The sequence below is a fragment of the Heteronotia binoei genome, chromosome 14, assembly GCF_032191835.1.
Source record: "Heteronotia binoei isolate CCM8104 ecotype False Entrance Well chromosome 14, APGP_CSIRO_Hbin_v1, whole genome shotgun sequence".
Lineage (NCBI taxonomy): Eukaryota > Metazoa > Chordata > Lepidosauria > Squamata > Gekkonidae > Heteronotia > Heteronotia binoei.
Window position 1 is genome coordinate 53,586,536 of NC_083236.1, and position 26,386 is coordinate 53,612,921.

The following is a 26,386-nucleotide window of genomic DNA, read 5'->3' on the forward strand; positions in this document are numbered from 1 at the left end:
ATTTCAAGTGCTGTCAATTCTCATGCAAATTGGTGGCACCTTGTGGCTTTTGGAGGGACAGGGAGTGGGGTCTGAAAACGCAGAGGAATACTTCTACACCATTCTTTTGATACGCCTCTTGAGAAATGTCCAGATCAAAACTAGTTTCAAGAAAAATGAGGCAACAGCGGCGTCGGCGCCCATTTTGCCTAAACAAATGTAGATGTTTCGGGAAGCAACGGTGCAAGACAGCTGTGAGCACGTTCTGCAGTGTAAAAGGTGAGTTTCCAATGCAGAGATAGAGAGCAACAAACTGTCAGTGCAAAAACACCCACATTCTGCTCAGGATGTGGACTGCTCCTCTCAATAGGGGGGAAAAAATAGAAGGAACATTGACAGACACTTGGAAACGTCTGCAGATTGACACTCAAATGAGGCAGTGGGGGTTTTATATTCCCCATCCCCTCAAATACCTGTAGCAACTATGCTGTAACAGCCAGTCCCAAAGTGCTTTAAAAAACATAGAACTGGAGTCCTAAGCCGAGTCATGCATAATGTTGCCAGTTAAGAATGCCTCTAATAAAAATTTAAACTGACAAGGCGGCCTGGAGGGACACATTGCCACATTCTATTATTGCCACATTCTATTATTATAGCCTTTCCCCCCCTTAAAACAGATGCCTGTTCTTATTTCAGTCACTCGCATGGAAACAGGCAGCAAAATGGCTTGTAAGTCAGATCCAAAAAAAGGGGGGGACATTTAAACCTGGTTCTGCTCTTCTGCTGAACTCACCAAAAGGCGATCAAGAAAATCTGTGTGGCGTCACAGTTAGAGACTTGGACTAGGACCTGGAAGAACCAGGTTCGAATCTCCCTTCTGCCACAGAAGCTGGTTGGTGGAACCTGGGCTGCTTGCATACTTTCAGCCTGTCCTACCTCATGGGGTTGTTGTGAGGATAGAATAGAAACAGGGAGGAAATTTTAAGCTAGTGCTGAGGAAACTGGAGTATAAACAAAGGAAATAAATTATCCACATGGACCAGAAGCTGTTTATCAGGGTCTCAGAAGAAGAAGAGGAACAGGAGGTGGTGGCAGCTACAAGCATAGATGGCTTCAAGAGGGGATTGGATAAAGATATGGAGCAGAGGTCCATCAGTGGCTGTTAGCCACAAGGTATAGATGGAACCCTCTGTCTAGGGTATGTGATGCTCTGTATTCTTGGTGCTTGGGGGGCAGCAGTGGGAGGGCTTCTAGTGTCCTGGCCCCAGTGATGGACATCCTGATGGCACTTTTTTTTGGCCACTGTGTGACACAGAGTGTTGGACTGGATGGGCTGCTGGCCTGATCCAACATGGCTTCTCTTATGTTCTTATGTGACACAGAGTGTTGGACTGGAGGGGCCACTGACCTGATCCAACATGGCTTCTCTTATGTTCTTATGTGACTCAGAGTGTTGGTCTGGATGGGCCATTGGCCTGATCCAGCATGGCTTCTCTTATGTTCTTATGTGACACAGAATGTTGGACTGGATGGGCCACTGGCCTGATCCAACATGGCTTCTCTTATGTTCTTATGTGACACAGAGTGTTGGACTGGATGGGCTGCTGGCCTGATCCAACATGGCTTCTCTTATGTTCTTATGTGACAAAGAGTGTTGGACTGGAGGGGCCACTGACCTGATCCAACATGGCTTCTCTTATGTTCTTATGTGACTCAGAGTGTTGGTCTGGATGGGCCATTGGCCTGATCCAGCATGGCTTCTCTTATGTTCTTATGTGACACAGAATGTTGGACTGGATGGGCCACTTGCCTGATCCAACATGGCTTCTCTTATGTTCTTATGTGACACAGAGTGTTGGACTGGATGGGCCACTGACCTGATCCAACATGGCTTCTCTTATGTTCTTATGTGACACAGAGTGTTGGACTGGATGGGCTGCTGGCCTGATCCAACATGGCTTCTCTTATGTTCTTAAGAGGTGCTGGATTTATACTCCACCCTTCACTCAGACATTCAGAGCATCTTACAATCTCCTTCCCTTCCTCTCCCCCAACACAAACACCCTGTGAGGTAGGTGGGGGCTGAGAGAGCACTTTCAAGAACTGCTCTTGAGAGAACAGCTCTGAGAGAACTTGTGACTGACCCATGGTCACCCAGCTGGCTGCATGTGGAGGAGGAGTGGGGAATCAAACCTGGTTCTCCACGTTAGAGTCCACTGCCCTTAACCACTACACCAGGGGTGACCAAACTGTGGCTCGGGAGCCACATGTGGCTCTTTCACACATAGTATGTGGCTCTCGAAGCCCCCATTGTGCCGTCAGTCAGCTTGGAGAAGACATTGGTCTCTTTAAGTCACTTCTCCAAGCCAAGCCAGCTGGCAGATTGGAGAATCCATTTAAAGTTAAAATTGCTTTCTTTCTACCTCTCCCTCCCTCATCTATTTGCTTTCCTTCCTTGCTTGCTTCCTTCCAGCTCTCAAACATCTGACATTCCTGTCTTGCGGCTCTCAAACATCTGATGTTTATTCTATGAAGCTCTTACATTAAGGAAGTTTGACCCTCCCTGCACTACACCAAACTGGCTCTCTTGGAGTAACAGGCTGGATCCTCCATTATCCTCACACCCCTCATACGTGGCCCGTTCAATCACAAGAGAGGCAGATCAAGATGGTGACCCTCCTAGATAAGTAGAATATGAATCAGGAAGACGTTTCAGCAGAGAATGGCCTTGCATGAATCCACAGCTGCAAAGTGGAAAGGTCGGTTCATCTACGGAGCTCGTGCTGCAAAGTCAGAACGATGTTGGTTCGCATAACAGCACTTACTTCAGTCATATCTCCATATGGAAGGATGGCCAAATCTGACTTCAGGCTGCAAACGCTGATAGCGTAACTGTACCTGAGGAATCAGAAGGAAACCGCAATCAGTCCTCTTGCACTGTGTTTGCTTTCTTCGAAGCCAAAGGGCCTCCCTAAGCAAGCTTTCTACATACTCATCGGAATAGGGCGTACGTCAGATGCTGAAGCTGAAACTCAAATCTTTTGGCCCCCAAATAAGAAGGGAGCACTCGCTGGAGAAGACCCTGATGCTGGGAAAGACAGAAGGCAAAAGAAGAAGGGGACGGCAAAAGATGAGATGGCTGGACAGCATTACTGATGTAACTGACATGAATTTGAGCAGACTTCGGAGGATGGTGGAAGGCAGGAGGACCTGGCATGACCTGGTCCGTGGGGTCGCAAAGAGACAGACTTGACCGTGTGACTGAACAACAAAAAAACAAGGAGCATGTCTTGGACCCAGAGAGAGATACTTTTGCTTCCCTGGAATTGCCTGATCAAAACTCTTTTTAAAAAATGGGAAAGCTGTAGGGTTGCCAGTTCAGGACTGGGCAATACCTGGAGATTTTGAGGGTGGAGCCTGAGGAAGGTGGGGTTTGGGGAGGGGAGGGACTTCAGCGGGGTAGAATGCCATAGGCTCCACCTTCCAGACCAGCCATTTTCTCCAGGTGAACCAATCCCTGTTGCCTGGAGATAGTTGTAACAGAAGGAGATCTCCAGACACCACCAGGGTCGTCCCAACCACTAGGCAAACTAGGCCATCGCCCAGGGTGCCAGCCTTGAGTTGGATTGGCAGCTCTATTCTCCAGGGAACTGATCAACCATATGTAGGTGGATGCACGTGTGTGGATCTGGTGCATAAGCTGCAGGAAGGCCTTTTCCTTCCTAGATTTTAAAATGCCAGCTTCTGATGCGATGTGCTGGAATCTATGATCGTGAAGAAACGTCCCACTGATTCAGGGCTGGCCCTAGACTGTCTGACACCCTAAGCAAGATCAACTTCTGGTGGTCCGTCCTCCCCCCACCCCCCGCACTGATAACGTCACCGTGTCACGGGGAGGGGGGGCACCAAATTTGGCGCCCCCGGAAGTCTGGCGCCCTAGGCAATTGCCTCGTTTGCCTAGTGGCCGGGCCGGCCCTGCAGCGATCACAGATCTCTGTTTCCAGCAACCAGCATTCCATGCCGACTGGACTGTTCTCCTGCAGGACTCAGCCGATACTTATTTATTTAATGCCATGTTTGGGACAAAAGAATCCTCTTCCATTTGGGGGCTGTTTCTGCCGTGCTTATTTCCCTCCCTACAGCGTCAACTGCTAATTGCATGCTACAACTACGCCCTGGGGCCGTTTTCAGGAAGTGGGAAATGGATGGAGAGCCGGTCTTTGTTTTGCTAAGTGGGGCTCCTAAGCCGGGCTTCCAACGGCAAGAGCTGCTGCGACCCAATTTAAGAGCACAACGGAATGTTATGTTTGTCATCTGCTTGCTGGTGGCTAACCGCATTAGGGTGGACGAAATACCTGGCAAACTAATAAGGAGAAACTTGTTCCTTGACTTCATTAACTCCAAGCGGCCGCTTGGAGACTTAGCAGCGGAGTTTATAAGCAAGGAAATTTGCTTCCCTTATTGCCGGCTGTAATACAATTTTAGATCATCACACAATGTGATAGTTAGCAGCTGTTTCCACTGGGGCTGGCTAAACTTTAGGGCTATTGATTACAATAAGAAGGAGAACACAGAAAAAGCTAACCCCAATATGAAAAACCCGTGTTCTAAGACACTAAAACAAAGAGTAAAGGTAGTCCCCTGTGCAAGCACCAGTCATTTCCAACTGGGGTGACGTCACACCACGATGTTTTCACGGCAGACTTTTTATGGAGTGGTTTGCCATTTCCTTCCCCAGTCATCTACGCTCCCCCCCCCCCCAGCAAGCTGGGTACACATTTGACCGACCTCGGAAGAATGGATGTCTGAGTCAACCTTGAGCTGGCTACCTGAACCCAGCTTCCGCTGGGATAGAACTCAGGTCATGAGCAGAACTTGGACTGCAGTACTGCAGCTTTACTGTGCCATGGGGCTCCTTCTAAGATGCTACACAAGACAACAAAATGCCTTTTGAAGACAACTATTACTGTCAGAATAGTCCTGCAAAGACTCAAAGCACAGTTCTTCAATGGGAAAGTTCATACAGTTGTAATTTCCAAGAAGGAAAAGTATTAATGTCACCAGCTATAAATGCATTAGCATCATTAATCCATCATCGTTCACACAGTTTCTGGATTGTCCGCACGTTTCAAGTAGAAACAAAGCCCTTCTTCAGGCTGGAATATTTCCTTATGATGCTAAAACAATTTCTCTAAACGAGGTCCTGATTAGAACATGCAAACTGGCATAGCTCACTGAATTGAAGACTTGAGGAAATATTCTTAAGGCATGCCACCCTGAAGAAGAGCTTTGTTTCTGCCTGAACACTACTGTTTGCCCACAACTCTATGGCCGTTTTCCCCACTTACCTTACCCTGGAGCAACGTCCCTCTTCACCGTGCTGCGTCTGCGCGGATTTCGCACAAACTGCTGCGCAGCACCAGGAAGAGCCGCGTAGTCCCGGGGCTTTTGCGTCGCAAATGTAAACCTGCTTTTTGGCGGTTTACATTTGCGACGCAAAAGCCCCAGGACTACGCGGCTCTTCCTGGTGCTGCGCAGCAGTTTGTGCGAAATCCGCGCAGACGCAGCGCGGTGAAGAGGGACGTCGCTCCGGGGTAAGGTAAGTGGGAAAACGGCCTATGATTTAACCCAGCTTTTTTGCAGAATACTAGAGCATTGCCCAGTGCAATGACACCACTTCCATGATGGTGTGACAGATTCCCCCCCCCCTCATTTCTCCCAGAATTCCCTGTCCCTGCCATCCAAGTGAGTGGTGGCGAGAAGAACCAGAAAGGGCGGGATGCCTCCTTATGGGATCTTCATGGACAATAATATGGGATGGGGGCTGCAATATGGAGAGATATATGGTCAAGATTAAATTAAAAAGCTGACTAGCTGGATCCAACCAAGTGTATAGGCCTTCCTCCTGGGGATGCCAGCCTCCAGGTGAAAACTGGGGATCCTCCCTAATTACAGCACATCTCCAGACTACAGATACCAGTCCCCCCGGAGAAAATGGATGTTTGGAGGGTGGACTCGGTGGGATTATATCCCACTGAAGTCTTTGTCCTCCCCAGGCTCCATCCCCAATTTTTCAGGCGTTCCCCAACCTAGAGCTGGCAGCCTTGCCTCCCCCAACCCGTGTCCAGTGATGTGGAATCTTGTGAGCAAAAATTCTACTTTGTGAGCTGCTGGCATTCAAGTTGTGAGCTACTGCATCAGATTAGTTTGCCTTGGGGCTGTTTTCCCTGAGGTAAGGCAAAAATGTGTGAGCCGGAGGCTAAAAAAAACCTGTGAGCTAGCTCAGACTAACTCAGCTTCCAGGGAACGCTGGTGTCCCATGTAGGGTTGCCAAGTCCAATTCAAGAAATATCTGGGGACTTTGGGGGTGGAGCCAGAAGACATTGGGGGTGGAGCCAGGAACAAGGGTGTGACAAGCATAATTGAACTCCAAGGGAGTTCTGGTCATCACATTTAAAGGGATAGCACACCTTTTTAAATGTCTTTCTTCCATAGGAAATAATGAAGGATAGGGGCACCTTCTTTTGGGGCTCATAGAACTGGACCCCCTGGTCCAATCGTTTTGAAACTTGGAGGGTATTTTGGGGAGAGGCACTAGATACTATACTGAAAATTTGGTGCCTCTACCTCAAAAAATAGCTCCCGCAGAGCCCCTGAAACCTCCAGATCAATTCCCCATTATACCCTATGAGAAATATTTCACATAGGGAATAATGACAACGTTTCCCTCTCCTCCACACACCCCCACCCTTCTCGCAAATCTGATGTAGGGGATTGGCTCTCTACTCACCAGCCAGCTTCTTCACAGTAACAAAGACACAGACACAGACACAGAAAGTTGAAGCCTCTCACCACCTCTGGAGGTGCAAAGGCACATGGTCCTTTGGGGCAGGGCAGGAAGCAGCCTGGGAAAGCTCCGGCTGCTGCGATGGAGCTGGGTGGGAAGGGGAGGGGCAAGGAGAAGTTTCTGCGATCAGAGGTGAGAAGGGAAGGGAGGAGGAGAACCATCAGGGATCGGTGGGAAGGGGAGAGGAACAGCTGCTGGGTTCTAGGCTGCGTGGGAAGGGCTGCCATTCCCCCCGCTTTCTGGATTTTTGCCAAGCGGGGGGAGGAGGCTCCAAATCGGGGGTCCCCCGCCCTGGCGGGGGATTTGGGAAGCCTAGTCCCATGGGGTGGACTTGGCAACTCAACAATGCTATGAGGCAGGCCCATAGCGCCCCATGGGGTCCAGAGGGCCCCGCCTCCTTGTGGATTTTACAGACTCCCTCCCCAAGCCTTGGCTCCCCCCTCCCCCTCAGGAGCCCTCCCCCTGATTGCCTCAGCACATGAAGCAGGTAGCAGCACCGGCAAGCTCTCCCCTGAAGCACTCTGAGCAGAGTTGGGTGGGTGGGTGAGCAGGCAGATTCTGAAAGCTGGGGGTGGGTAGGTGGGCAGCCAGCCCCACCCCCTGCTCCCAGCAGCCCTTAGTCTGGCCAGGAAGAGCTGGGGGCTCCATGTGCTGCCTTGTTTTCCACCGCCATGAGCCTGAACAGTCAGTTCTTGGGCGGGTGGGAGGAGAGGCCCCTCGATTGCACAGGCTGCAAGGGCAGCAAGAATCCTTTCAGGTTGGGGAGGGAGGGAGGAGGGCGGCCAGGACATGTCTCCCCCCAGCCAGCATGTACAAGCCGGGCGCATCCCCTGCTGCTCCTGGTTGGGGAAAGGCACAGGAAAGCAGGGAAATGGGGAAGGAGTGTAGAGATAAAAATCAGCCTTCTTTGGAACTTCAGAACTGGAAGTTGTTCACTGCAGCCTGAGCTCCAGGATAAAAGATAAAAGGGGAATTGGAGTTTACATGCCATTTAAATCACACTGGAGGGGACTGCGCAAGAAAGCCCGAAACAGCTAAGCAGCCCCCAGCCTCTCCAGCTTCTTGCTCTCACCCCCATGGCCCCACTCCTATGACCCCCCCCCGTGACCCCTCCTTCTTTGACACTTAGCTATGGGACTGCTATGAGGTATGTTAAGCTGAGCAACTGACCCCAGGCATAGCTGGATTAACAATTAGGCCAAGTAGGCACTGGCTTATGGAACCCGATGCCTTTAGGGGCCCTGGGCTGGCTTTCCCCCCTGGTTTCTCGCCTGCTTGCAGCCCTCCCAGCCTGCACAGGCAGCCAGCAACTGAGCCGCTCTTTGCCTGACTTGCCTGGTGCAGCTGCTGGTGTTGTCCCAAAGTTTGCCTCTCTTTGCCTCTCCCCTGCAGCTTAGTAAAAGGGGCTTTTAAGAAGGTGCTGCAGGCTGCAGCGGGGGCCGTGGGTGGTGGGGTAGGCACTCTGAGTTAATTTGCGAGGTGGCTCCCAAGATTTCAACTGCCTAGGGGCCTCCATAGGGTTTGATCTGGTACTGACCCCGGGGCACCCAGTAAACCTTGGCAGAGTGGAGTTTTGAACCGGGGATCTGTTGGTTCTTCTTCCAATCCCCTTCCGGCTCCTGGCTCTGATTCGCCGAAAGACAATTTCCCTCTGCTTAGAAAAGCGGTGGTTTAATTTATCCTCGCAAAACTCAAAGTGATGTACCCAGATTGAAGAGACACCAATTAGCCATGTCAAGTCTCATTAGTTTGGATTTCTGGGGATGCCCCTGTGGGTGAGCCGGTGATGGATTTAACACCTCCGCTCTCTTTTTTCCTCCTCTCTTCCTTTCTTCTGTTTCAGGAGATTTAGACACCAAAGCTGTGGCAGCTGGAATCTGACAGACGCTACATGACAACATGAAAAGAGTGATAATTGAACTGCCAGGACTGGAAAGCTGGGTCCTCAGGAACCAAAATACACAGCTGGCAAGGGCAATCCCATTAAGAACAATAAAGGCTCCGGGGCTCCCCCAGCCCTGGCACCTTCTCCTGGCCCTGAGAGGAACTTAAATTGCAAGAGGAAACGTCTCCTGTCACCTTAAAATGTTGGGGGGAATACTAGTGGTGTGAGAAGGGATTGGATAAACATATGGAGCAGAGGTCCATCAGTGGCTATCAGCCACAGCATATTGTTGGAACTCTCTGGGGCAAGTGATACTCTGTATTCTTGGTGCTTGGGGGCGGGGGGGAGGGTGGGCAACAGTGTGAGGACTTCTAGTGTCCTGGTCCCACTTATGGACCTCCTGATGGCACCTGGGTTTTTGGCCACTGTGTGACACAGAGTGTTGGACTGGATGGGCCATTGGCTTGATCCAACATGGTTTCTCTTACGTTCTTATGTTTTTGCTCATTCTTTAGAACAGGCTTTTTTTTGTAGCAGGAACTCCTTTGCATATTAGGCTACACCTCCCCTGGTATAGCCAATCCTCCTGGAGCTTACAGTAGGCCCTTTAAGAAGAGCCCTGTAAGGTCTTGGAGGATTGGCTACATAAGGGGAGTGGAGCCTGATATGCAAAGGAATTCCTGCTACAAAATAAGCCCTGCTTCAGAAAATCTGCTATTCTTGTATATATAGGGCTTGCCAACTCTGGGTTATGAAATTCCTGGAGATTTGGGGGAGGAGGGAAGGGTTTGGGGAGGGGAGGGAATTCGGCAGTAGGGTTACCAGGTCCTAACAGTGCGCTGGGAGGGGACCTATCTTTGAATGGGGTAGTGTCAGGTACAAGTCTTGGACAATGGCATGGCTCACTGTGTCTGTATTCTGAACTATATTGGTTTTCTTAGCAGTATTATCTTTGCTTATTATGGCTTAGTTTGTAAGCCGCTCTGAGTCTCTGATTGTAAGCCGCTCTGAGTCTCTAATTCAGAGAGAATGGCGGGGTATAAAGCTGCAATTCTTCTTCTTCTTCATTGTTTTGGAATTATTCGTTTGTAACCTTTTATATACCGTACTAAGCTTCTATATGCTGATGGAGTATTATCGTTTGTAGTATTGTCATTTATAACCTCGTATCAGGGCTTTTGTTATAGCAGGAACTCCTTTGCATATTAAATAATGGGGAGGTGACCACCATCTCACCACCCTGCAGCATTGACACCAGAACCACCCCAGTATAAATTCAGAGCGCCAAAGAATTATTTTATAACATCGTCAGATGCAGCGCTCAACAAGAACTGAAACCCGCCAATTGGATCCTAGTGACTGTATTGGAAATTATACTATGTTTTTAGATTGCTTTGAACTGTCAAGTTATTTTAATGATTTTATTGTATTTTGTTCTTAATACTATGTTTTGCCCATTGTTGTTAGCCGCCCTGAGCCCGCTAGGGGAGGGCAGGACATAAATGCAATAAATAAATAGGTCACACAACCCTGAGGTAGCCAATGCTCCAACAGCTAACAGTAGGGCATGTAGGAAGAGCCCTGTAAAGCAGGGCTTTTTTGTAGCAGGAACTCCTTTGCATATTAGGCTACACCCCTCATGCAGCCAATCCTTCAAGCGCTTACAGGGCTCTTCTTACAGGGCCTACTGTAAAATCTTGGAGGATTGGCTATATCAGGGGGGTGTAGCCTAATATGCAAAGGAGTTCCTGCTACAAAAAAAAGCCCTGCCTGTAAGCTCTTGGAGGATTGGCTACATCAGGAGGCATGGCCTAATATGCTCAGGAGCTCCTGCTACAAAAAAAAGAGTCCTGCCTCATATTATTATTTGGGGTATATCAGTTAGCTCATTTAGGGAAGAAGGAGAATCCAGCTGCAGGGAGAGAGCCTCGCCTCATCAAGTCTCCCTGGAAACGAGGACTGTTACGAACCGGAGACGTCTGAGCCATCGGAATGTGGCCTTGACAAGGAGTGCCACTAACCCCTGGGAATATAATTCAAAGACTTTTCAAAAACTTTACCCGGGAGTGGGTTAGGTGGGAAAAGATGTTAAGGGGCAGATTATATCTGACCTGTAACGTTCGCTTGTTTTTGCATGCTAATAGTGTTTGCTACCAGATCTGTCAATAAAAGCTGCTTCTGCACAGGCTTATGGAGTCGTTTGATAAAAACTGGTAAAAACCTTACAGGGAGGAGAGCCGCGAAGTGCCTACATCACCCAAAAGTGACACAGATACACTGGGGATGTTGGGCGGTGATATTTGGATTTTTAGGTAAAACTCTAAGGTAGAATTAGATACAAATCAAGGAATTTTGCCCAAAAAAAAACAGAGCATTGCCACCCAAAATCCCCAGCATGCCTACGTCACTTCTGGTGACATGGGCACGTTGCCTATTTCCGGCTTCTTGGCGATAAGAGGGGTAATTGGGGGGAGGAGCATTGGAAGTTGGAGACTGGCAACCCTACTTGCATAAATTAATGCCATCCAGTTCACCCTCTGAAGCTGTTACTTCCTGTAGGAAATCTCTGTAGTCTGGAAATTGCTTGTAATTCAAGGGGATCTCCAGGCTCTAACTAGAGTTTGCAATAAGACACAACCTTAAGGTTATAGCATTTGTCAATGTAACCTTACGGCTGTGTCTTATTGCTTACTCTAGAATGACTTCTCTCTTTGTTAATAATCTAACTAGAGTTTGGCTACCCTGCCTGTATACTTCCCCCCCACCCCCTGTCCCCGCCACATGCAGCTAATTGCAACTGATGGGGTTGAGGTGAATCAGGGCAAAGATCTAGGGGGGGGGGGGAATGTTAAGTGCCCCCCTCCCCAGCAATGTTCCCCCTAAGCTGCAGAGTCTTGTGAGCAAAATTTCTACTTTGTGAGCTTCTGGCATGAAAGTTGTGAGCTGCTGCATAAATCGTTGTGCTCTGAGGTCATCCTTCCTGAGCCAAGGCAAAATTGTGTGAGCTGGAGGCCAAAAATCTTTGAGCTCACTCACGCTAACTCAGCTTGGAGGGAACACTGCTCCCCAGCCACCTTTTCTTGATCTTCAATGCCACTTGCAAACCATCGCTGAAGTGGATTGAAAGTGTATTATTTGGAGCGTGCAAAAGCACGTAAAGCCTCACTGACCTTTGCTCCTCAAACGGTTCTCCAAACAGGATGTTTTCTCGGACACTCCCATGAAAGATCCACGCCTGTTGAGACACATAAGCCAAAGTCCCGTCCATGGCCACTGTCCCTTGATGCAGGTGCATCTGGAAGAAAGAGGACAGGGGCGTTTAAAAGCTCAAATTGGCCTCTCTGGAATCTGCTGCGGTTTACAAATAGGGATGATCCGATAAATGACTTCCATTTCTTTTTCAGTCTGATTTTTTTTTAAGCGAAAGTTACAAATATTGCATACCTGTCCTAGTATTGCTGAGATGAGCGAGCTCTTCCCGCTTCCAACGTTTCCACAAATCCCCAACACCTGGCCCTAAAATAAATTATTTTGAAGAATAATTATTTCAAAAGGGATGGTGTTTCCCAAATGAATGCTTTATGCACAGAGTGAAGGCTCAGAATCCTTTTCTAGAATAGCAGAAAATAGAGAGCAGGGCATGTCTGATATTCTTATGCTGCAATGAGCTCCCCAGCCAATCATATGCTATACTTCTTTCCCGGGCTGGAAATCTAGCAGGAGCTCCTTTGCATATTAGGCCACAGGCCCCTGATGTAGCCAATCCTCTAAGAGCTTACAAGGCTCTTTTTTGTAAGCTCTTGGAGGATTGGCTACATCAGGGGCATGTGGCCTAATATGCAAAGGAGCTCCTGCTAGAATTTCACCCCTGCTCCCATCCTTCACCTTGCATCTGGAGATTGGTGCAGAATGCTGCAGTCAGGATGTTGACTGGAGTAGCTCACAGGTCGTGTTCCATCTACACTGGCTCCCAGTTTGTTTTTGAGCACAATTCAAGGGGCTTTCCCTGACTTTAAGCCCTATATGGCTTACGACCAATATTTCTGAAGGACCGCCCACTCCATTACGAACCTACCCAACCACTGTGGTCATCTTCAGAGGACCTGCTTCAGGTGCCCCCACCTTCTAAGATTAGGCGGGTGATAACCCAGGGGAAGGCCTTCTCAGTGGTGGCCTCAAAGCTCTGGAATTCTATCTCCAGGAAAATTCAACTGTCCCCTTCTGTTGCAGGATCTACTACAGTTCCACAGGGCCTGTAAAATGGAGCGGTTCCATCAGGCCTTTGGCTGAGGTGGCAGATGGGATAGGTATCAAATGGATAACTAAAGCTTCCACCAGCGGGTGAAGACTTTTGTTTTGTTTTGTTTTGCTTGGCATTCCCTCAGTGATCTTTCCTTCTCCTCCATGTTTTAAACGGTTATTTTGGTCTATTCTATTTATTTTAAGCTCCGTTTCTTACTTGCTTTAATGATGTATTTGGGGTGTTGGCTTTAATGGCTTTTAAGATGAGATTTTAATACGTTTTGATTTGTTAGCTGTCTGGGTGGCCCTAAGGGAAAGAAAGGCAGGATAAACATCTTGTTCGTAATAATGATGTCGGTGATGTGATGGGGGGAGGGAAAGCATGCGGTGGCTGGAAAGCAGAGCAACCCCTCTGTGTCAGGTGGCTTTACACCAGCTCCCGTTGAATTCAGTGTAAACACGACTTGAAGGTCTACGCACTTTCTTGACGGCAAAACAGATCTTGCGCAAGGTCAGGCCGTCATTCGTCTCCTTGGCTTCTCGAATCGATATCTGAGAGTGGGAAAGGACACGTTCCGGGCAGGGTTGGTGCTTATAGGCGCCGTTCCCATTAGCCAGGGTCATCTCGCCGGACTCAGCAGTACCTTCATTCGGACGTTTCCAGGACAGCGTGGCATTTTCCAGCAGGATGGCGTTTTTGGAGTCATTCAGTTTCGTCACGTAGGAAGGAGGGATTTCAGTGATGAGGATTTTCTAAGAGAGACGAACCGGAGGGAAGCACGACGGGGCAGCAGAGAGCTTTTGAAACTCCACAGCTAGGGTTGCTGAACCTCCCAATGGAGGTGGGGGTGCCCCACTGCCAAATCATGCCCCCAGCCGCTAATCAGCTTGTCAGCAAGGAGTATTTAACAGGAGAAACAAGAGGTCCTAGGCCTTGTTGCTGGCTTCACACAGAAAGTGATGTCATCATGCAAGTGACTTCGCAGCTCTGGTATTTTTTTTTTTTTGAAGGGGGAACTATGGTAGAAGCTGGTCTTACCATAGCGTTTTTGCCCAAGTACCAGAATGTCACCTGGATGTTGCTCTTATGATGACATCACTTCCTGTGACACCCTGGCAACAAGGCCAAGACTTTTCTCTTTCTCCTCATAAGTCCCCCCATCCCCCACTGGTTGCCAGGAGGGACCTGGCAATCCTATCCCCAACTCACGTTCCCAGTTCTGTGATTCAGCAGCAGACAATATACTTTGATAACTTCCCCAGTCAAGAATGATAATAGAAGCTGAATCTTTCAAACTGTATAATCTAGCTAACAAGACATGCTCCCCCCCCCCAGTCATGGTATATTGCCCTCTATGGCAGTGGTCCCCAACCTTCTTGGTACCAGGGCCGGTACCGGAGCCAGCCTGCCCACTGTGGCCCCAGGGCTGGCAGGGTGGGGGCACCGAATTCGGCCCTGCCCCGCCCCCCGTGGTGCTGCACAGCCTCGCCGCCCCCTCTGCTGTGCAGCCTCGCTGCCCACTCCCCCTCACAGTGCCTCCGCAGCAGCGGGCGACCTGCTGAAGAAGTAGCCTTTAGCTCCGTCGCCCCCATCCCCGCCTTTCCTCCCTCCCCGGTGCTGCAATGCAGCACTCCGGCGTTGCCTGCCTGCCCTCTCTCCATCCAATCGTGCCGAGCAGAGCAGTGCCGAAGCTGGGCCTTACCAGTTTCGATATGGCTGATGAGCCATCTAACGCTTTGAAGTACGTGACAGAGAAGACTTCTCCCCATTCCTTCTTGGAACCGGAAGTGAGGGGGGAGAAGTCTTCTCTCGCTCTCGTGCATATGTCAAAGTGTTAGATGGCGCACCGGCCATATCGAAGCTGGTAAGGCCCAACTTCGGTGCCACTCTGCTCGGCGTCATTGGATGGGCAGGCAGGCAATGACGGAGTGCCGCACTGCCTTGCAGCGCTGGGGAAGGAAGGCAATGGCAGCGGGGCAATGGAGTTAAACTCTGTAGTGGCGCCGTGAGGGCCAGTGGGGGGGCGGGGGCGGCCAGGCTTTGCGGCCCGGTTGCAAACAGGTTGCGGCCCAGTAGAGGGACGCAGCCTGGGGGTTGGGGACCCCTGCTGTATGGGACACCCTTAAAATTATTTTTATCAACTTCAGGACCCCAAACTTCATAGAATCTTTTCATTAGCCAGATTCAATGCCCTTCCTTCAGTAATTTTAACTAGAAGGTTTAGTGGCACTCCCTTTTTCAGTAGACAATGCCCTTGTCTAAGTGGAGCCGCAGAAACAGTTTTGCATGTCTTAATGGAATGCCCTTATTACTCTAAAATTCTGCAGAGTATTTTATCTCTGATTCTAAATGGCATCTCTGATTTTCCTGCTTCCTACAAATTACTATTTTTTCTCAATAATTCCAAAATAAATGTCACTGAAACTGTGGCTAGGTTTCTTCAAGCAGCTGTCTATTTACGTAATGACACTCTTAAATTAACTTCTGGCTAATTTTATGATGTATTTATACTGAGTTAAGTGTCTTAACTATAATAGTACCCTTATTAATGTTCATGTAATGTATCTTATGCCAATAAAGGTAACTGAACTGAACTGAATGATGGATCCAAGTGGGCAGCCTTGTTGGTCTGAAGCAGTAGAACAAAGTAGGAGTCAAGTTGCACTGAATGATCTTAGAAAAAGCTTCTGCTCGACCCCTTGGAGAGCTGCTGACTGGGCTGAGGTGGACTAAAACTCTTAACAGTATAAGGCTAAGCTTAACACCTAGTTCAGGGGCAAAAGGGTACGAGCAAGGCACTGTTGTGGGCTAAGAAGAACATACGAAGCTCCCTTATACTGAATCAGACCCTTGGTCCATCTAAGTCAGTATTGTCTACTCAGACTGGCAGCGGCTCTCCAGGGTCTCAAGCTGAGGTTTTTCACACCTATTTGCCTGGACCTTTTTAGTTGGAGATGCTGGGGATTGAACCTGGGACCTTCTGCTTCCCAAGCAGATGCTCTACCACTGAGCCATTGTCCCTCCCCTAATATATATGAAGCTGCCTTATACTGAATCAGACCCTTGGTCCATCAAAGTCAGTATTGTCTACTCAGACTGGCAGCGACTCTCCAGGGTCTCAAGCTGAGGTTTTTCACATCTATTTGCCTGGGCCCTTTTTTAGTGGAGATGCCAGGGATTAAACCTAGGACCTTCTGCTTACCAAGTAGATGCTCTACCACTGAGCCACCATCCCTCTCCAAGTGCAGACAGCTTGCATGTAGGGATGGCACTAAACGTTACTATCCTCAGGGCCAGCCCTAGGACACATGGTGCCCCAGGCAGATGCTGCCTGCAGCAACCCCTGCCCCTGTGCAGCTAGAATCGTCTCTACCCTTAGAATCAGCCCGCATCTCTCAGCATTCTCCACTGAGAGGCGCGGGCTGATTCTAAGGGTAGGGCCAATTCTAGCCACGCTGAGTGCATGGGGGGGGCAGTGGAGCGCGGCACCGCCGCAGAAGGGAAGGGAGAGGGGAGGGGCCGGCCGTGGCAGCAGCGTTTTACCGCCGATCAGCTGATCAGTGATGGGGAGGCTTTAAAGAGGCCTGGAAGTGGCGCTTCACCACCCCTTCCCAGTGGTGCAGAATGGAAGGGGGGAGGAAGGAAGAGGCCGTGGTGGTGCAGCGAGGCGACGAAGGGGTGTGTGTGTAAACTAGGCATTTGCCTTGGGTACGGGGAGAGGGGAAGTGCCCAATTTGGTGCCCCCTCCCTCCCAGCACCCTAGGCAATTGCCTAGTTTGCCTAGTGGGCGAGCCGGCCCTGCTATTCCTTGGTTTGGTATATAAATTTGGCCAGTTCATAATACCTGAGCATCTTACAAATCTCTCGTGTTTTCCTAACACTGCAATGTTAAACGCAATTCTGAGCATGCAAAGTAAACAACTGATCAAAGCCTGCTGCGCTCAAGGCACATAGAAAGAAACCATTTAAGAGGGTAGCTGTGTCGGTTTGCAGTGGAACTTTGCTTTATCAGCTGCCCTGGTTCCAGACGGAGGATTGGGTCGAGTTCAAGGTTTGGGTGCTGACCTTGAAAGCCCTTCATGATCAGGGACCAGCATACCTTCAGGACTGACTATCCTGGTATGTGCCCCAGAGAGCATTACGCTTGGGTGATCAAAATCTGCTGGTGGTCCTCAGTCCAAAAAGTGTCCAGCCCTGACCTGGGGAAACACTCTTCCAGGAGAGATCAGGGCCCTGAAGGATCTGCTACAATTCTGCAGAGCCTGTAAAACAGAGCTGTTCTGCCAGGCTGCATGTAGTACTGGGCCCCTAGCCAACAGGCTATAGCAGGGGTGGTCAAACTGCAGCTCAGGAGCCACCTGTGTCTCTTTCACACAGCTGGTGGCTTGGAGAAAGCATTTAAAATTAAAGTTGCTTTCTTTCCACCACCCTCTCCCCATCTATTTCCCTCGCTCCCTGCCTGCCTGCCTTCCCTCTGTCCCTTCTCTCAAACATCTGATGTTCATGTTTCGCAGCTCTCAAACATCTAACATTTATTCTATGCGGCTCTTATGTTAAGAAGAAGAAGATTATAGATTTATATCCTGCCCTTCTCTCTGAATCAGAGACCCACAGCGGCTTACAGTCTCCTATATCTTCTCCCCCCACAACAGACACCCTGTGAGGTGGGTGGGGCTGAGAGGGCTCTCACAGCAGCTGCCCTTTCAAGGACAACTCCTGCGATAGCTATGGCTAATTCAAGGCCATTCCAGCGGCTGTAAGTGGAGGAATCAAACCCAGTTCTCCCAGACGGTCTACCTTAGGGACCGTCTCTCCCCACATGTTCCCCAGAGAGTGCTGAGATCGGGGTCTCAGAACCTCCTTATAATCCCTGGGCCAAAGGAGGCCCGTCTGAAAGCGACCAGAGACAGGGCCTTTTCAATTGCAGCCCCCTGTTGGTGGAACCAGCTCCCGGAGGAGGTGAGGGCCCTGCGGAACCTTGAACAGTTCTGCAGGGCCTGTAAAACAGCCCTCTTCCGGTTGGCATACAACTGATCGATACCGGGATGCCTGAATATTTAAACTTATGAACATCAAAATATTTGAACACTGGAATACTTGAAGAATTGACTTAAGGAAGAGGTAGCATAGTATATTGATGTGAGTTTTATGTATTTTTAATGTATTTTATTGTATAATCATTAATGTATTTTATACTGATTTACTGTTAGCATTTTGTATTGTAAGCCGCCCTGAGCTCGCTTTGGTGGGGTAGGGCGGGATATAAATTGAACAAAATAAATAAATAAGAGTCCGCATACTTAACCACTCCACCAAACTGGCTCTCTTGCTTAATTGCTTAACTGGTTAAGCAAGTTTGGCCATCCCTGGGCTACGGCTAGACTCTGGCCTGCTTCACCTTCCCTTTTCCCCTGCCCCCCCCCCCTTCTTAGTTGTTCTACCCCCTTGATTTTTTTTTTACAGAAATTGTCATATTGTTTTTACTTTTATGGTTTTGGAGTAATTATTATTTTCATTTTATTTATTAACGGGATTTATATCCCGCCCATCCCGCCAAGGCAGGCTCAGGGCGGGTAACGGCCTAAAAGCATATACAGTAAACCATTCAAATGTTTAAAATCATCAGACCAATAAATTACAATTCACAACATTAATTAAGCACAAGATGGCTATATTCTATGAATCTGCTTGAGGCATGCTGATAACAGTTAATATCACAGGCCTTCCGTACAACGAGCATTAAAGAGAAGTAATTATATGTTATATTTTGAAAGCTTTTCATTGTATATCTATGAGATGTTGTCACCCGCTCTGAGCCATTTTCTGGGAGAGCGCAAGCTACAAATTGAATAAAATAAATATATAAACAAAACTGCTAAGATTCATATCTAGTGGTACTTTGGTGATCTCATTGGCTTTTTTCTGCACTAACCTTGCTCTGCGCCAGGCTCGTTTAGCTCTGGAGCAAGCTAGCGATTCTACATCAGCTGCTCCACGCCGCCATTTTGCACTGGGGCAACTCGCAATTCTGACAAAACAGGTTTCTGTTGCTGTGCACCAAATCGCACCAAATTGCGGGTTGCTCCAGTGCGTAATGGCAGCGCGGAGCAGCTGGTGCAGAATCGCTCGTTTGCTCTGGAGAGAAACGGAAGCCTGGCGCGGAGCAAGGTTAGTGCAGAAAAAGCCAGTGAGATGTTGGAGGTATAGGATTTCAAGATATCTGATGGAGGGGCTGATATCCAAAAGTTCATACCCCAAAAATCCTGTTGCTCTCTAAGGAGCTGCTACCGGACTCGACTCCAGCTCTCCTTACTGAACCTGATTTTTATTGTGGAGAAGTATATAACCGCCAACAATAACGAAACAGCCTTTTCTTGTGTGTTTGGGTTAGTTCTCTGGATTGTTTCTTGCAAATATTTTGTTGTTTTTGTTCCCCCTCACCCCGCCACCACCCTGACCTGAAATTCTCATTCCTAGGTGTTTTTGTTTGTGGGGTGGGATTGCGCATCCCAGTGGTTGGATGGATGCAAGGCAGGTGAGAGCAAATCACAGCTCCAGAGGGCAGGATTGTCAGGAAATGGATGAGCATTGTCTGAACATTCACCAAGAGGTTTATAAATATCGAGCGGATTCCAAATTTGCCCATCACTGGTTTATTGTAGTACACTTAACCAGGGCCGGCCCTAGATTTTCTGGCACCCCCCCCCCGCACTGATAACATCACCGAGTCACATGGAGGGGGTGCCCAATTCAGTGCCCCCTGAAGGCTGGCACCCTAGGGAATCACCTAGTTTGCCTAGTGGCAGAGCCAGCCCTGCACTTAACATAGGCTTCCCAACCCCCCCGCCCTGCCGGGGGACCCCTGGATTAGCAGCCTTTTCCCCCGCTATCCAAAAACGTGGAAGCGGGGGTGGGGGGGAAATGGCGCGGCCTCCCTTTGTGAGGTGCATGCTGGGACTCGTAGTCCTTGCACCCTCTCCGGCTGCTACAGGCGTCTCCTCAGGGGGGGAGGAGCTCCGCCCCCAGAGGACCATGTGTGTTTCTACCTCCGGAGGCTTCAGTCGCTGATTGAAAGGCTTCCTCTTGGGATGGGGTGTCTGTGTTACTTGAAGAAGTTGGCAGCAACTCGTGAGTAGAGAGGCCAATCCCCCTTCAGTGTTGCCAGAAATGGGGCGGGGGGGGGGGGGGGAGTCTGCTGAGTACTTCATTATTCTCTATGTGGAGATTGATTCTCATAGGGTATAATGGGGAATTGATCTGGAGGTTTTGGGGGCTCTGGGGGCACTGTTTTTTGAGGTAGAGGCACCAAATTTTCAGTATAGTATCTAGTGACTCTCCCCAAAGTATCCCCCAAGTTTCAAAACGATTGGACCATGGGGTCCAATTCTATGAGCCCCAAAAGAAGGTGCCCCTATCCTTCACTATTTCCTATGGAAGGAAGACATTTAAAAAGGTGTGCGGTCCCTTTAAATGTGATGGCCAGAACTCCCTTTGGAGTTCAATGATGCTTGTCACACCCTTGTTCCTGGCTCTGCCCCGATGTCTCCTGGCTCCACCCCCAAAGTCCCCAGATATTTCTTGAATTGGACTTGGCAACCCTAACTTAACAGCACCATCCTGTGCAGAATGGCACCCTTTTAAAGCCCATGGATCTCAATCCTTGCCCTGACATGGATGACTCAGGCTAGCCCCATCTCATCCGATCTCAGAGGCTAAGCAAGCTCAGCTCTGGTTAGCCCTTGGATGAAAGACCACCCAGGAAGTTCAGGGTTGCTACTCAGAGGCAGGCAATGGCCAACCCATCCCGGTTAGTCTCTTGCCTTGACCTGGTTGGTCCAAGCTAGCCCAATCCCATCAGGTCGTGAAAGCTGAAGCAAGATAAAACCTGGTTAGTATACAGATGGGAGAGGATTAAGGAAGTCCAGGGTTACTCTGCAGTGGCAGGCAACCACAAAACCACCTCTGAATGCCTCTTGCTTTGAGTACCCTACGGGGTTGCCGTACGTTGGCTGTAGCTTGATGACACTTACCACCACGGCCAGCTTTGTTTAAGATGACACTGTTGAGCAAACTGACCTCTGGAGTAATAATATGGTATGCTACATGTTGATAATTTAAAAAGAGTGGCATCATATAGAAACCTCGGGCAATGGCCTTTTGTTTTGTTTTTTGGCACAATTCTGTGATCTCAACAAATCCAATCTATTTGAAATCCCCCCCCCCCCCACCCTTTACCTTCAGTCTTTTAAGAGAAACTTTGGCTTCGGCTGCCGCCTTCACAGAGAAAGGTAAGATGGCAATCAAAAACTTCATTACGTTCAGCATTGCAATCACACTGAAAGCCTGCAAAAGAAAACGAGTGAGTATTACCTTAAATTAACATTTAAGCAACTATTATCTTGTAAGTATGCCGCAGCCTATGCCTATAACTGGGCTTCCAAAACAACAAATCTCTCTTAAGTATTATAGTCAGTGGGATGTTCGTTAAAGTCTGAACTCATCAGATCTTGGAAACTAAGCAGGGCTGGCTTTTTTTGTAGCAGGAACTTCTTTCCATATTAGGCCACACACCCCTGATGTAGCCAATCCTCCAAGAGCTTACAGGGCTCTTAGCACAGGGCCTACTATAAGCTCCAGGAGGACTGGCTACATCAGGGGGCATATGGCCTAATATGAAAAGGAGTTCCTGCTACAAAAAAAGCCCTGGCTGGCGGTAATTTGATGGGAGACCGTCAAGGAAGTCGAGGGTCTCTATGCAGAGGCAGGCGCTAGCAAACCACCTCTGAATGTCTCTGAACATGGTTGCCATAAATCAGCTCTGACTTGACGACACTTTCCACCACCACCAGCATGAACCGTTCAAATATCACACAGTTAGTTCCAAGTGCCTGTCCCTCATTACATCGATTTTTCCCCCTTCACAGTCTCCTGAAATTCTTTCAGTAGATTTTGCAATGTAGACCCTTTATCATTTATGAATACCACATGAAGCGTACATTTTATTTAAATTTTTTTTAAAATTCCTTCAATAACTGGCTGTGTCATGATCTGAAGCCTAGTGTGGCTTAGAGGGCAGAATAGGCTTCCCAATCCCCAGGTCCCAGCAGGGGATCCCCCGATTTTACAGGCTTCCCCCCTCCCACAGCCAGCTGGCCGGCGGGAAAGCCCCGCCCCCACAGCCATTATGCACCTCCACGAACGATTCCCATAGGGAATGATGGGGAATTGATCCGCAGGTATCGGGGGCTCTGGAGGGGCTGTTTTTTGAAGTAGAGGTGCCAAATTTTTAGTATAGCATCTAGTGCCTCTCCCCAAAATACCTTCCAAGTTTCAAAAGGATTGGACCAGGGGGTCCAATTCTATGAGCCCCAAAAGAAGGTGCCCCTTTTCTTCATTATTTTCTATGGAAGGGAGGCATTTTAAAAGGTGTGCTGTCCCTTTAAATGTGATGGCCAGGACTCCCTTTGGAGTTCAATTATGCTTGTCAAACCCTTGCTCCTGGCTCTGCCCCCAATGTCTCCTGGCTCCACCCCCAAAGTCCCCAGATATTTCTTGAATTGGTCTTCGCAACCCTAGGGCAGAAAGAAACCTACATTGGAGTTGCTGGTGGTGGGCCACCTACTCCCAGGTTCCCTTTTGTCCCTCTGAAGAGGTTTTGGAGGGAAAACTAGCCCAAGAAGGGTGGGACCTGGGAGGAAAGCATAAAAAAAGGGAAAGGGAAGCTGTTCTCTCTGGAAAAGGCTGATGGAGAAAGTTCTCTCTGAAGAGAAGGCGGCTGTAGAAAGATCCCTCACTCAAGGAGGGAGAGTTTTGATATTAGGGAAGGGAACGTTTGGCAAGTCATGATGACTTTTCTTTTTGTTTTGCACCATCCTTGACTGTTTATAAATTTCACCATTGCACTAAAAATTTTTGTTACCCACTTATTTACTACTGTAAATAAACTGTTGTTGTTTAATTGCCTGGGTCCTTGGTCATGGGAAAAAAGGTTTTGCTAATAAGAAAGACAGGGGTGGTTGTGTATTCTGGGTCCTCCCATTCAAACTCTTACCAGTGTGGCGGCAGCCAGTAGAAATCCCTTTCTGGTCCCCTGCTGTGTGACAGGCTGCAGGAGTCTGGCTTTATTAGGGAAGCAATTCGGTATTTAGAAATTGGCCTTGGTTAAAAGGAAACATCCTTGAGAAATCACTATCTACTTTACTGAGATTTATGGTTCCATAATGTGTTGAATACCCTGACCTCCATAGCCCAGGCTAGCTAAGAGCGTTTTCGTACTGACCTTACTCGGGAGCGACGTCCCTCTTCACCTCGCAGCGTCTGCGCGGATTTCGCACTAATTGCTCCGCAGAACCCGGAAGAGCCGCAAAGTCCCGTAGCTTTTGCATCGCAAATGTAAACTGGCCAAAAACCAGTTTACATTTGCGACGCAAAAGCCGCGGAACTTTGCGGCTCTTCCAGGTTCTGCGGAGCAATTAGTGCGAAATCCGCGCAGATGCTGCGCGGTGAAGAGGGACGTCGCTCCCGAGTAAGGTCAGTGCGAAAACGCCCTGAGTCTCATTGGCTCTCAGAAGCTAAGTGGGGTTAGCCCTGATTATTATTTGTTGGGAGGCCACCAATGAATTCCAAGGTCATTATGCAGAGGCAGGCAATGGCAAACCACCTCTGAACAGCTCTTGCCTTGGAAACCCCACCAGAGGTCACCCTAATTCAGCTGCGACTTAACGCCACTTTCCACCACTGATAAGCTAAAGGGCCACAGTTAACAGGTAAAACATTGTAGATGGAGGGCGGTTTAGCGGAAATCTTACCACAGAGGCTGTCAGTTCTCGTTTCAAAAGGGTGTGGAAGATAAAGGTCATGACAATGGCCAGGGTAGATACGATTGGCGCAAGGGAGGAATTCACACTCTGGACATATCCTGCTTTTTCTAATATTTTCTTTTCTGCTTTCCTGATGCCTGCAAAAGACATTAACTTGTCATAATTCTGCAAACTGATGAATCACACGTTGTCCACACAACAGGGCTTTTTTGGAGCAGGAACACAGTTCCAGCTGGCTTGGCATCAGGGGGCATGGCCTAATATGCAAATGAGTTCCTGCTAGGCTTTTTCTACCAAAAAAGCCCTGAAAATATTAATCTGTCTATCTCATCTTTCATCCCCTTTAATTCATGAGGCAAAGTCATGCTTTCCCTCAGGGCTTGTTTTGTAGCAGGAACTCCTTTGCCTATTAGGCCACACCTCCCTGATGTAGCCAATCCTCCAAGAGCTTACAGGCCTCTCAGTACAGGGCCTACTGTAAACTCCAGGAGGATTGGCTACATCAGGAGTGTGTGGCCTAATAGGCAAAGGAGTTCCTGCTGGGCTTTTTCTACAAAAAGAAGCCCTGCACAACAATTAGACTTCCCAACCCTCCCGCTCTGGCGGGGGATGCCAGGATTTCCACCCTCTTCCCCCACTCCCCCAAAAAACGGAAGCGGGGGGAGGGGGGAAACGGCGGGCGCCCCATCCCAGAGCGGGCGACACTGCCGCGCTGCTGCCGCCCCCTCCCTCCCCACAGCTGCTCCTCCGAGATGGGCCCAGGCTGAGCCCATCTCGGAGGAGCAGCCAAACCAGAGAAGGGGAGGGTGGAGGCGGGCCAGGAGCATGGCAAGCCACGAATCCGGGCCCTTCTAGGACCCGGACTCGCGGCTCGCCACGCTCCTGGCCTGCCTCCACCCCACCCCCCCATTCCAACCCAGAGGCGAAGTGGAGCGCGCGACGCTGCCGCGCCACCCCCCCCCCCGGCAGCTGCTCCTCTGAGATGGGCCCAGCCTGAGCCCATCTCGGAGGAGCAGCCAAACCAGAGAAGGGGAGGGTGGAGGCAGGCCAGGAGCATGGTGAGCCGTGAATCCGGGCCCTTCTAGGACCCGGACTCGCGGCTCGCCACGCTCCTGGCCCGCCTCCACCCCCCCATTCCAACCCAGAGGCGGAGCGCGCGACGCCGCCACGACGCCCCCCCCCCCCCCCCGGCAGCTGCTCCTCTGAGATGGGCCCAGCCTGAGCCCATCTTGGAGGAGCAGCCACGGCAGCGCAGCGACGCTCCCCGGCGCCGTTTCCCCCCCTCCCCCTAGCTCCACCCCAGTGTCTCCTGGCTCCACCCCCAAAGTCTCCTGGCTCCACCCCCAAAGTCCCCAGATATTTTAAAAATGGGACTTGGCAACCCTAACAACAATATATAATTTTGTAAATTACGTCCTGGCTGTACAAATGAAAAGTGAATCACAGAGGTTGTTTGAGAATGATCCAGGTAAGGCTCTGCCCTGGATGTTTTTAAAAATGTGTTCTCCCCCTCCCCCATACCTCTGACAGCTTTTGCAAAGGACATTTCCCAAGCATACATCTTGATCAGCTTGATGCAAGTCAGAATCTCGCTCATTATCCTCACTCGTTGGTCGGTCACCAAAATGGCAGCTCTCCGGAATAGGGACGTGAGCTTAGCCATCAGCATCTGTGAGGAACAGGCCAAACACCATTACAGCATGCAAGTAATACAGTTGACTAGATTGTCCAGGAGATAAGCAGGGGAGCTAATTGGACAAATGACTGCAAGATCAGATGGACACATTTTCAAAGTAATAGAATTGTTTTGCATGATTTAACAAAAACTGCAGTGGAATGCCTGTATTTCCACACACACACACACACTGCACTGTGGGCAATTAGTAGCTGTAGAATATATATAGATTTGTGGACTTTGAGTTGGAAAGCTCCTGGAAATTTTAGGGGAAGAGACCTCAGCAGGGTGTAATGCCCTGAAGTCCACCCTCCGAGGCTGACATTTTCTCCAGAGGAACTGATCTCTGCAGTCTGGAGGCAATTTGCAATTAACAGGAGGAGGAGGAGGAGGAGGAGGAGGAGGAGGAGGAGGAGGAGGAGGAGAAGAAGAAGAAGAAGAAGAAGAAGAAGAAGAAGAAGAAGAAGAAGAAGAAGAAGAAGAAGAAGAAGAAGAAGAAGAAGAAGAAGAAGAAGATGATGATGATATTGGATTTATATCCCGCCCTCCATTCCGAAGAGTCTCAGAGCGGCTCACAATCTCCTTTACCTTCCTCCCCCACAACAGACACCCTGTGAGGAGGGTGGGGCTGGAGAGGGCTCTCACAGCAGCTGCCCTTTCAAGGCAACCTCTTTCAGAGCTATGGCTGACCCAAGGCCATTCTAGCAGCTGCAAGTGGAGGAGTGGGGAATCAAACCCGGTTCTCCCAGATAAGAGTCCGTACACTTAACCACTACACCAAACTGGCTCTCTCTAGGCCCTGCCTGGAGGTTGGCAACCCTGTATTTAGACAGGGAATGAGGAGAAATGATTTGACACCGCCTCACCCAGTTCTGCTGCTCCAGTGGAAAGTAGAGCTCTTACCCCTCCAACAACTTTAAAGAGGGGAAAAAATGAT

General features: G+C 49.4%; 1 protein-coding gene across 1 annotated transcript in view; it reads right to left on the bottom strand.

Annotated features, from left to right (window-relative positions):
- LOC132582619 (ATP-binding cassette sub-family C member 12-like) overlaps positions 1 to 26,386 on the bottom strand; it is a 117,766-nt gene that overhangs the window by 61,640 nt on the left and 29,740 nt on the right. The window contains exons 8-14 of the mRNA XM_060254279.1: positions 25,296 to 25,443; positions 23,763 to 23,911; positions 21,190 to 21,297; positions 13,434 to 13,706; positions 12,156 to 12,227; positions 11,882 to 12,006; positions 2,805 to 2,877 (exon numbers count right to left, since the gene is read on the bottom strand). Coding sequence (XP_060110262.1) covers positions 2,805 to 2,877; positions 11,882 to 12,006; positions 12,156 to 12,227; positions 13,434 to 13,706; positions 21,190 to 21,297; positions 23,763 to 23,911; positions 25,296 to 25,443 — 948 coding nt within the window. The remainder of the gene's footprint in view (positions 1 to 2,804; positions 2,878 to 11,881; positions 12,007 to 12,155; positions 12,228 to 13,433; positions 13,707 to 21,189; positions 21,298 to 23,762; positions 23,912 to 25,295; positions 25,444 to 26,386) is intronic.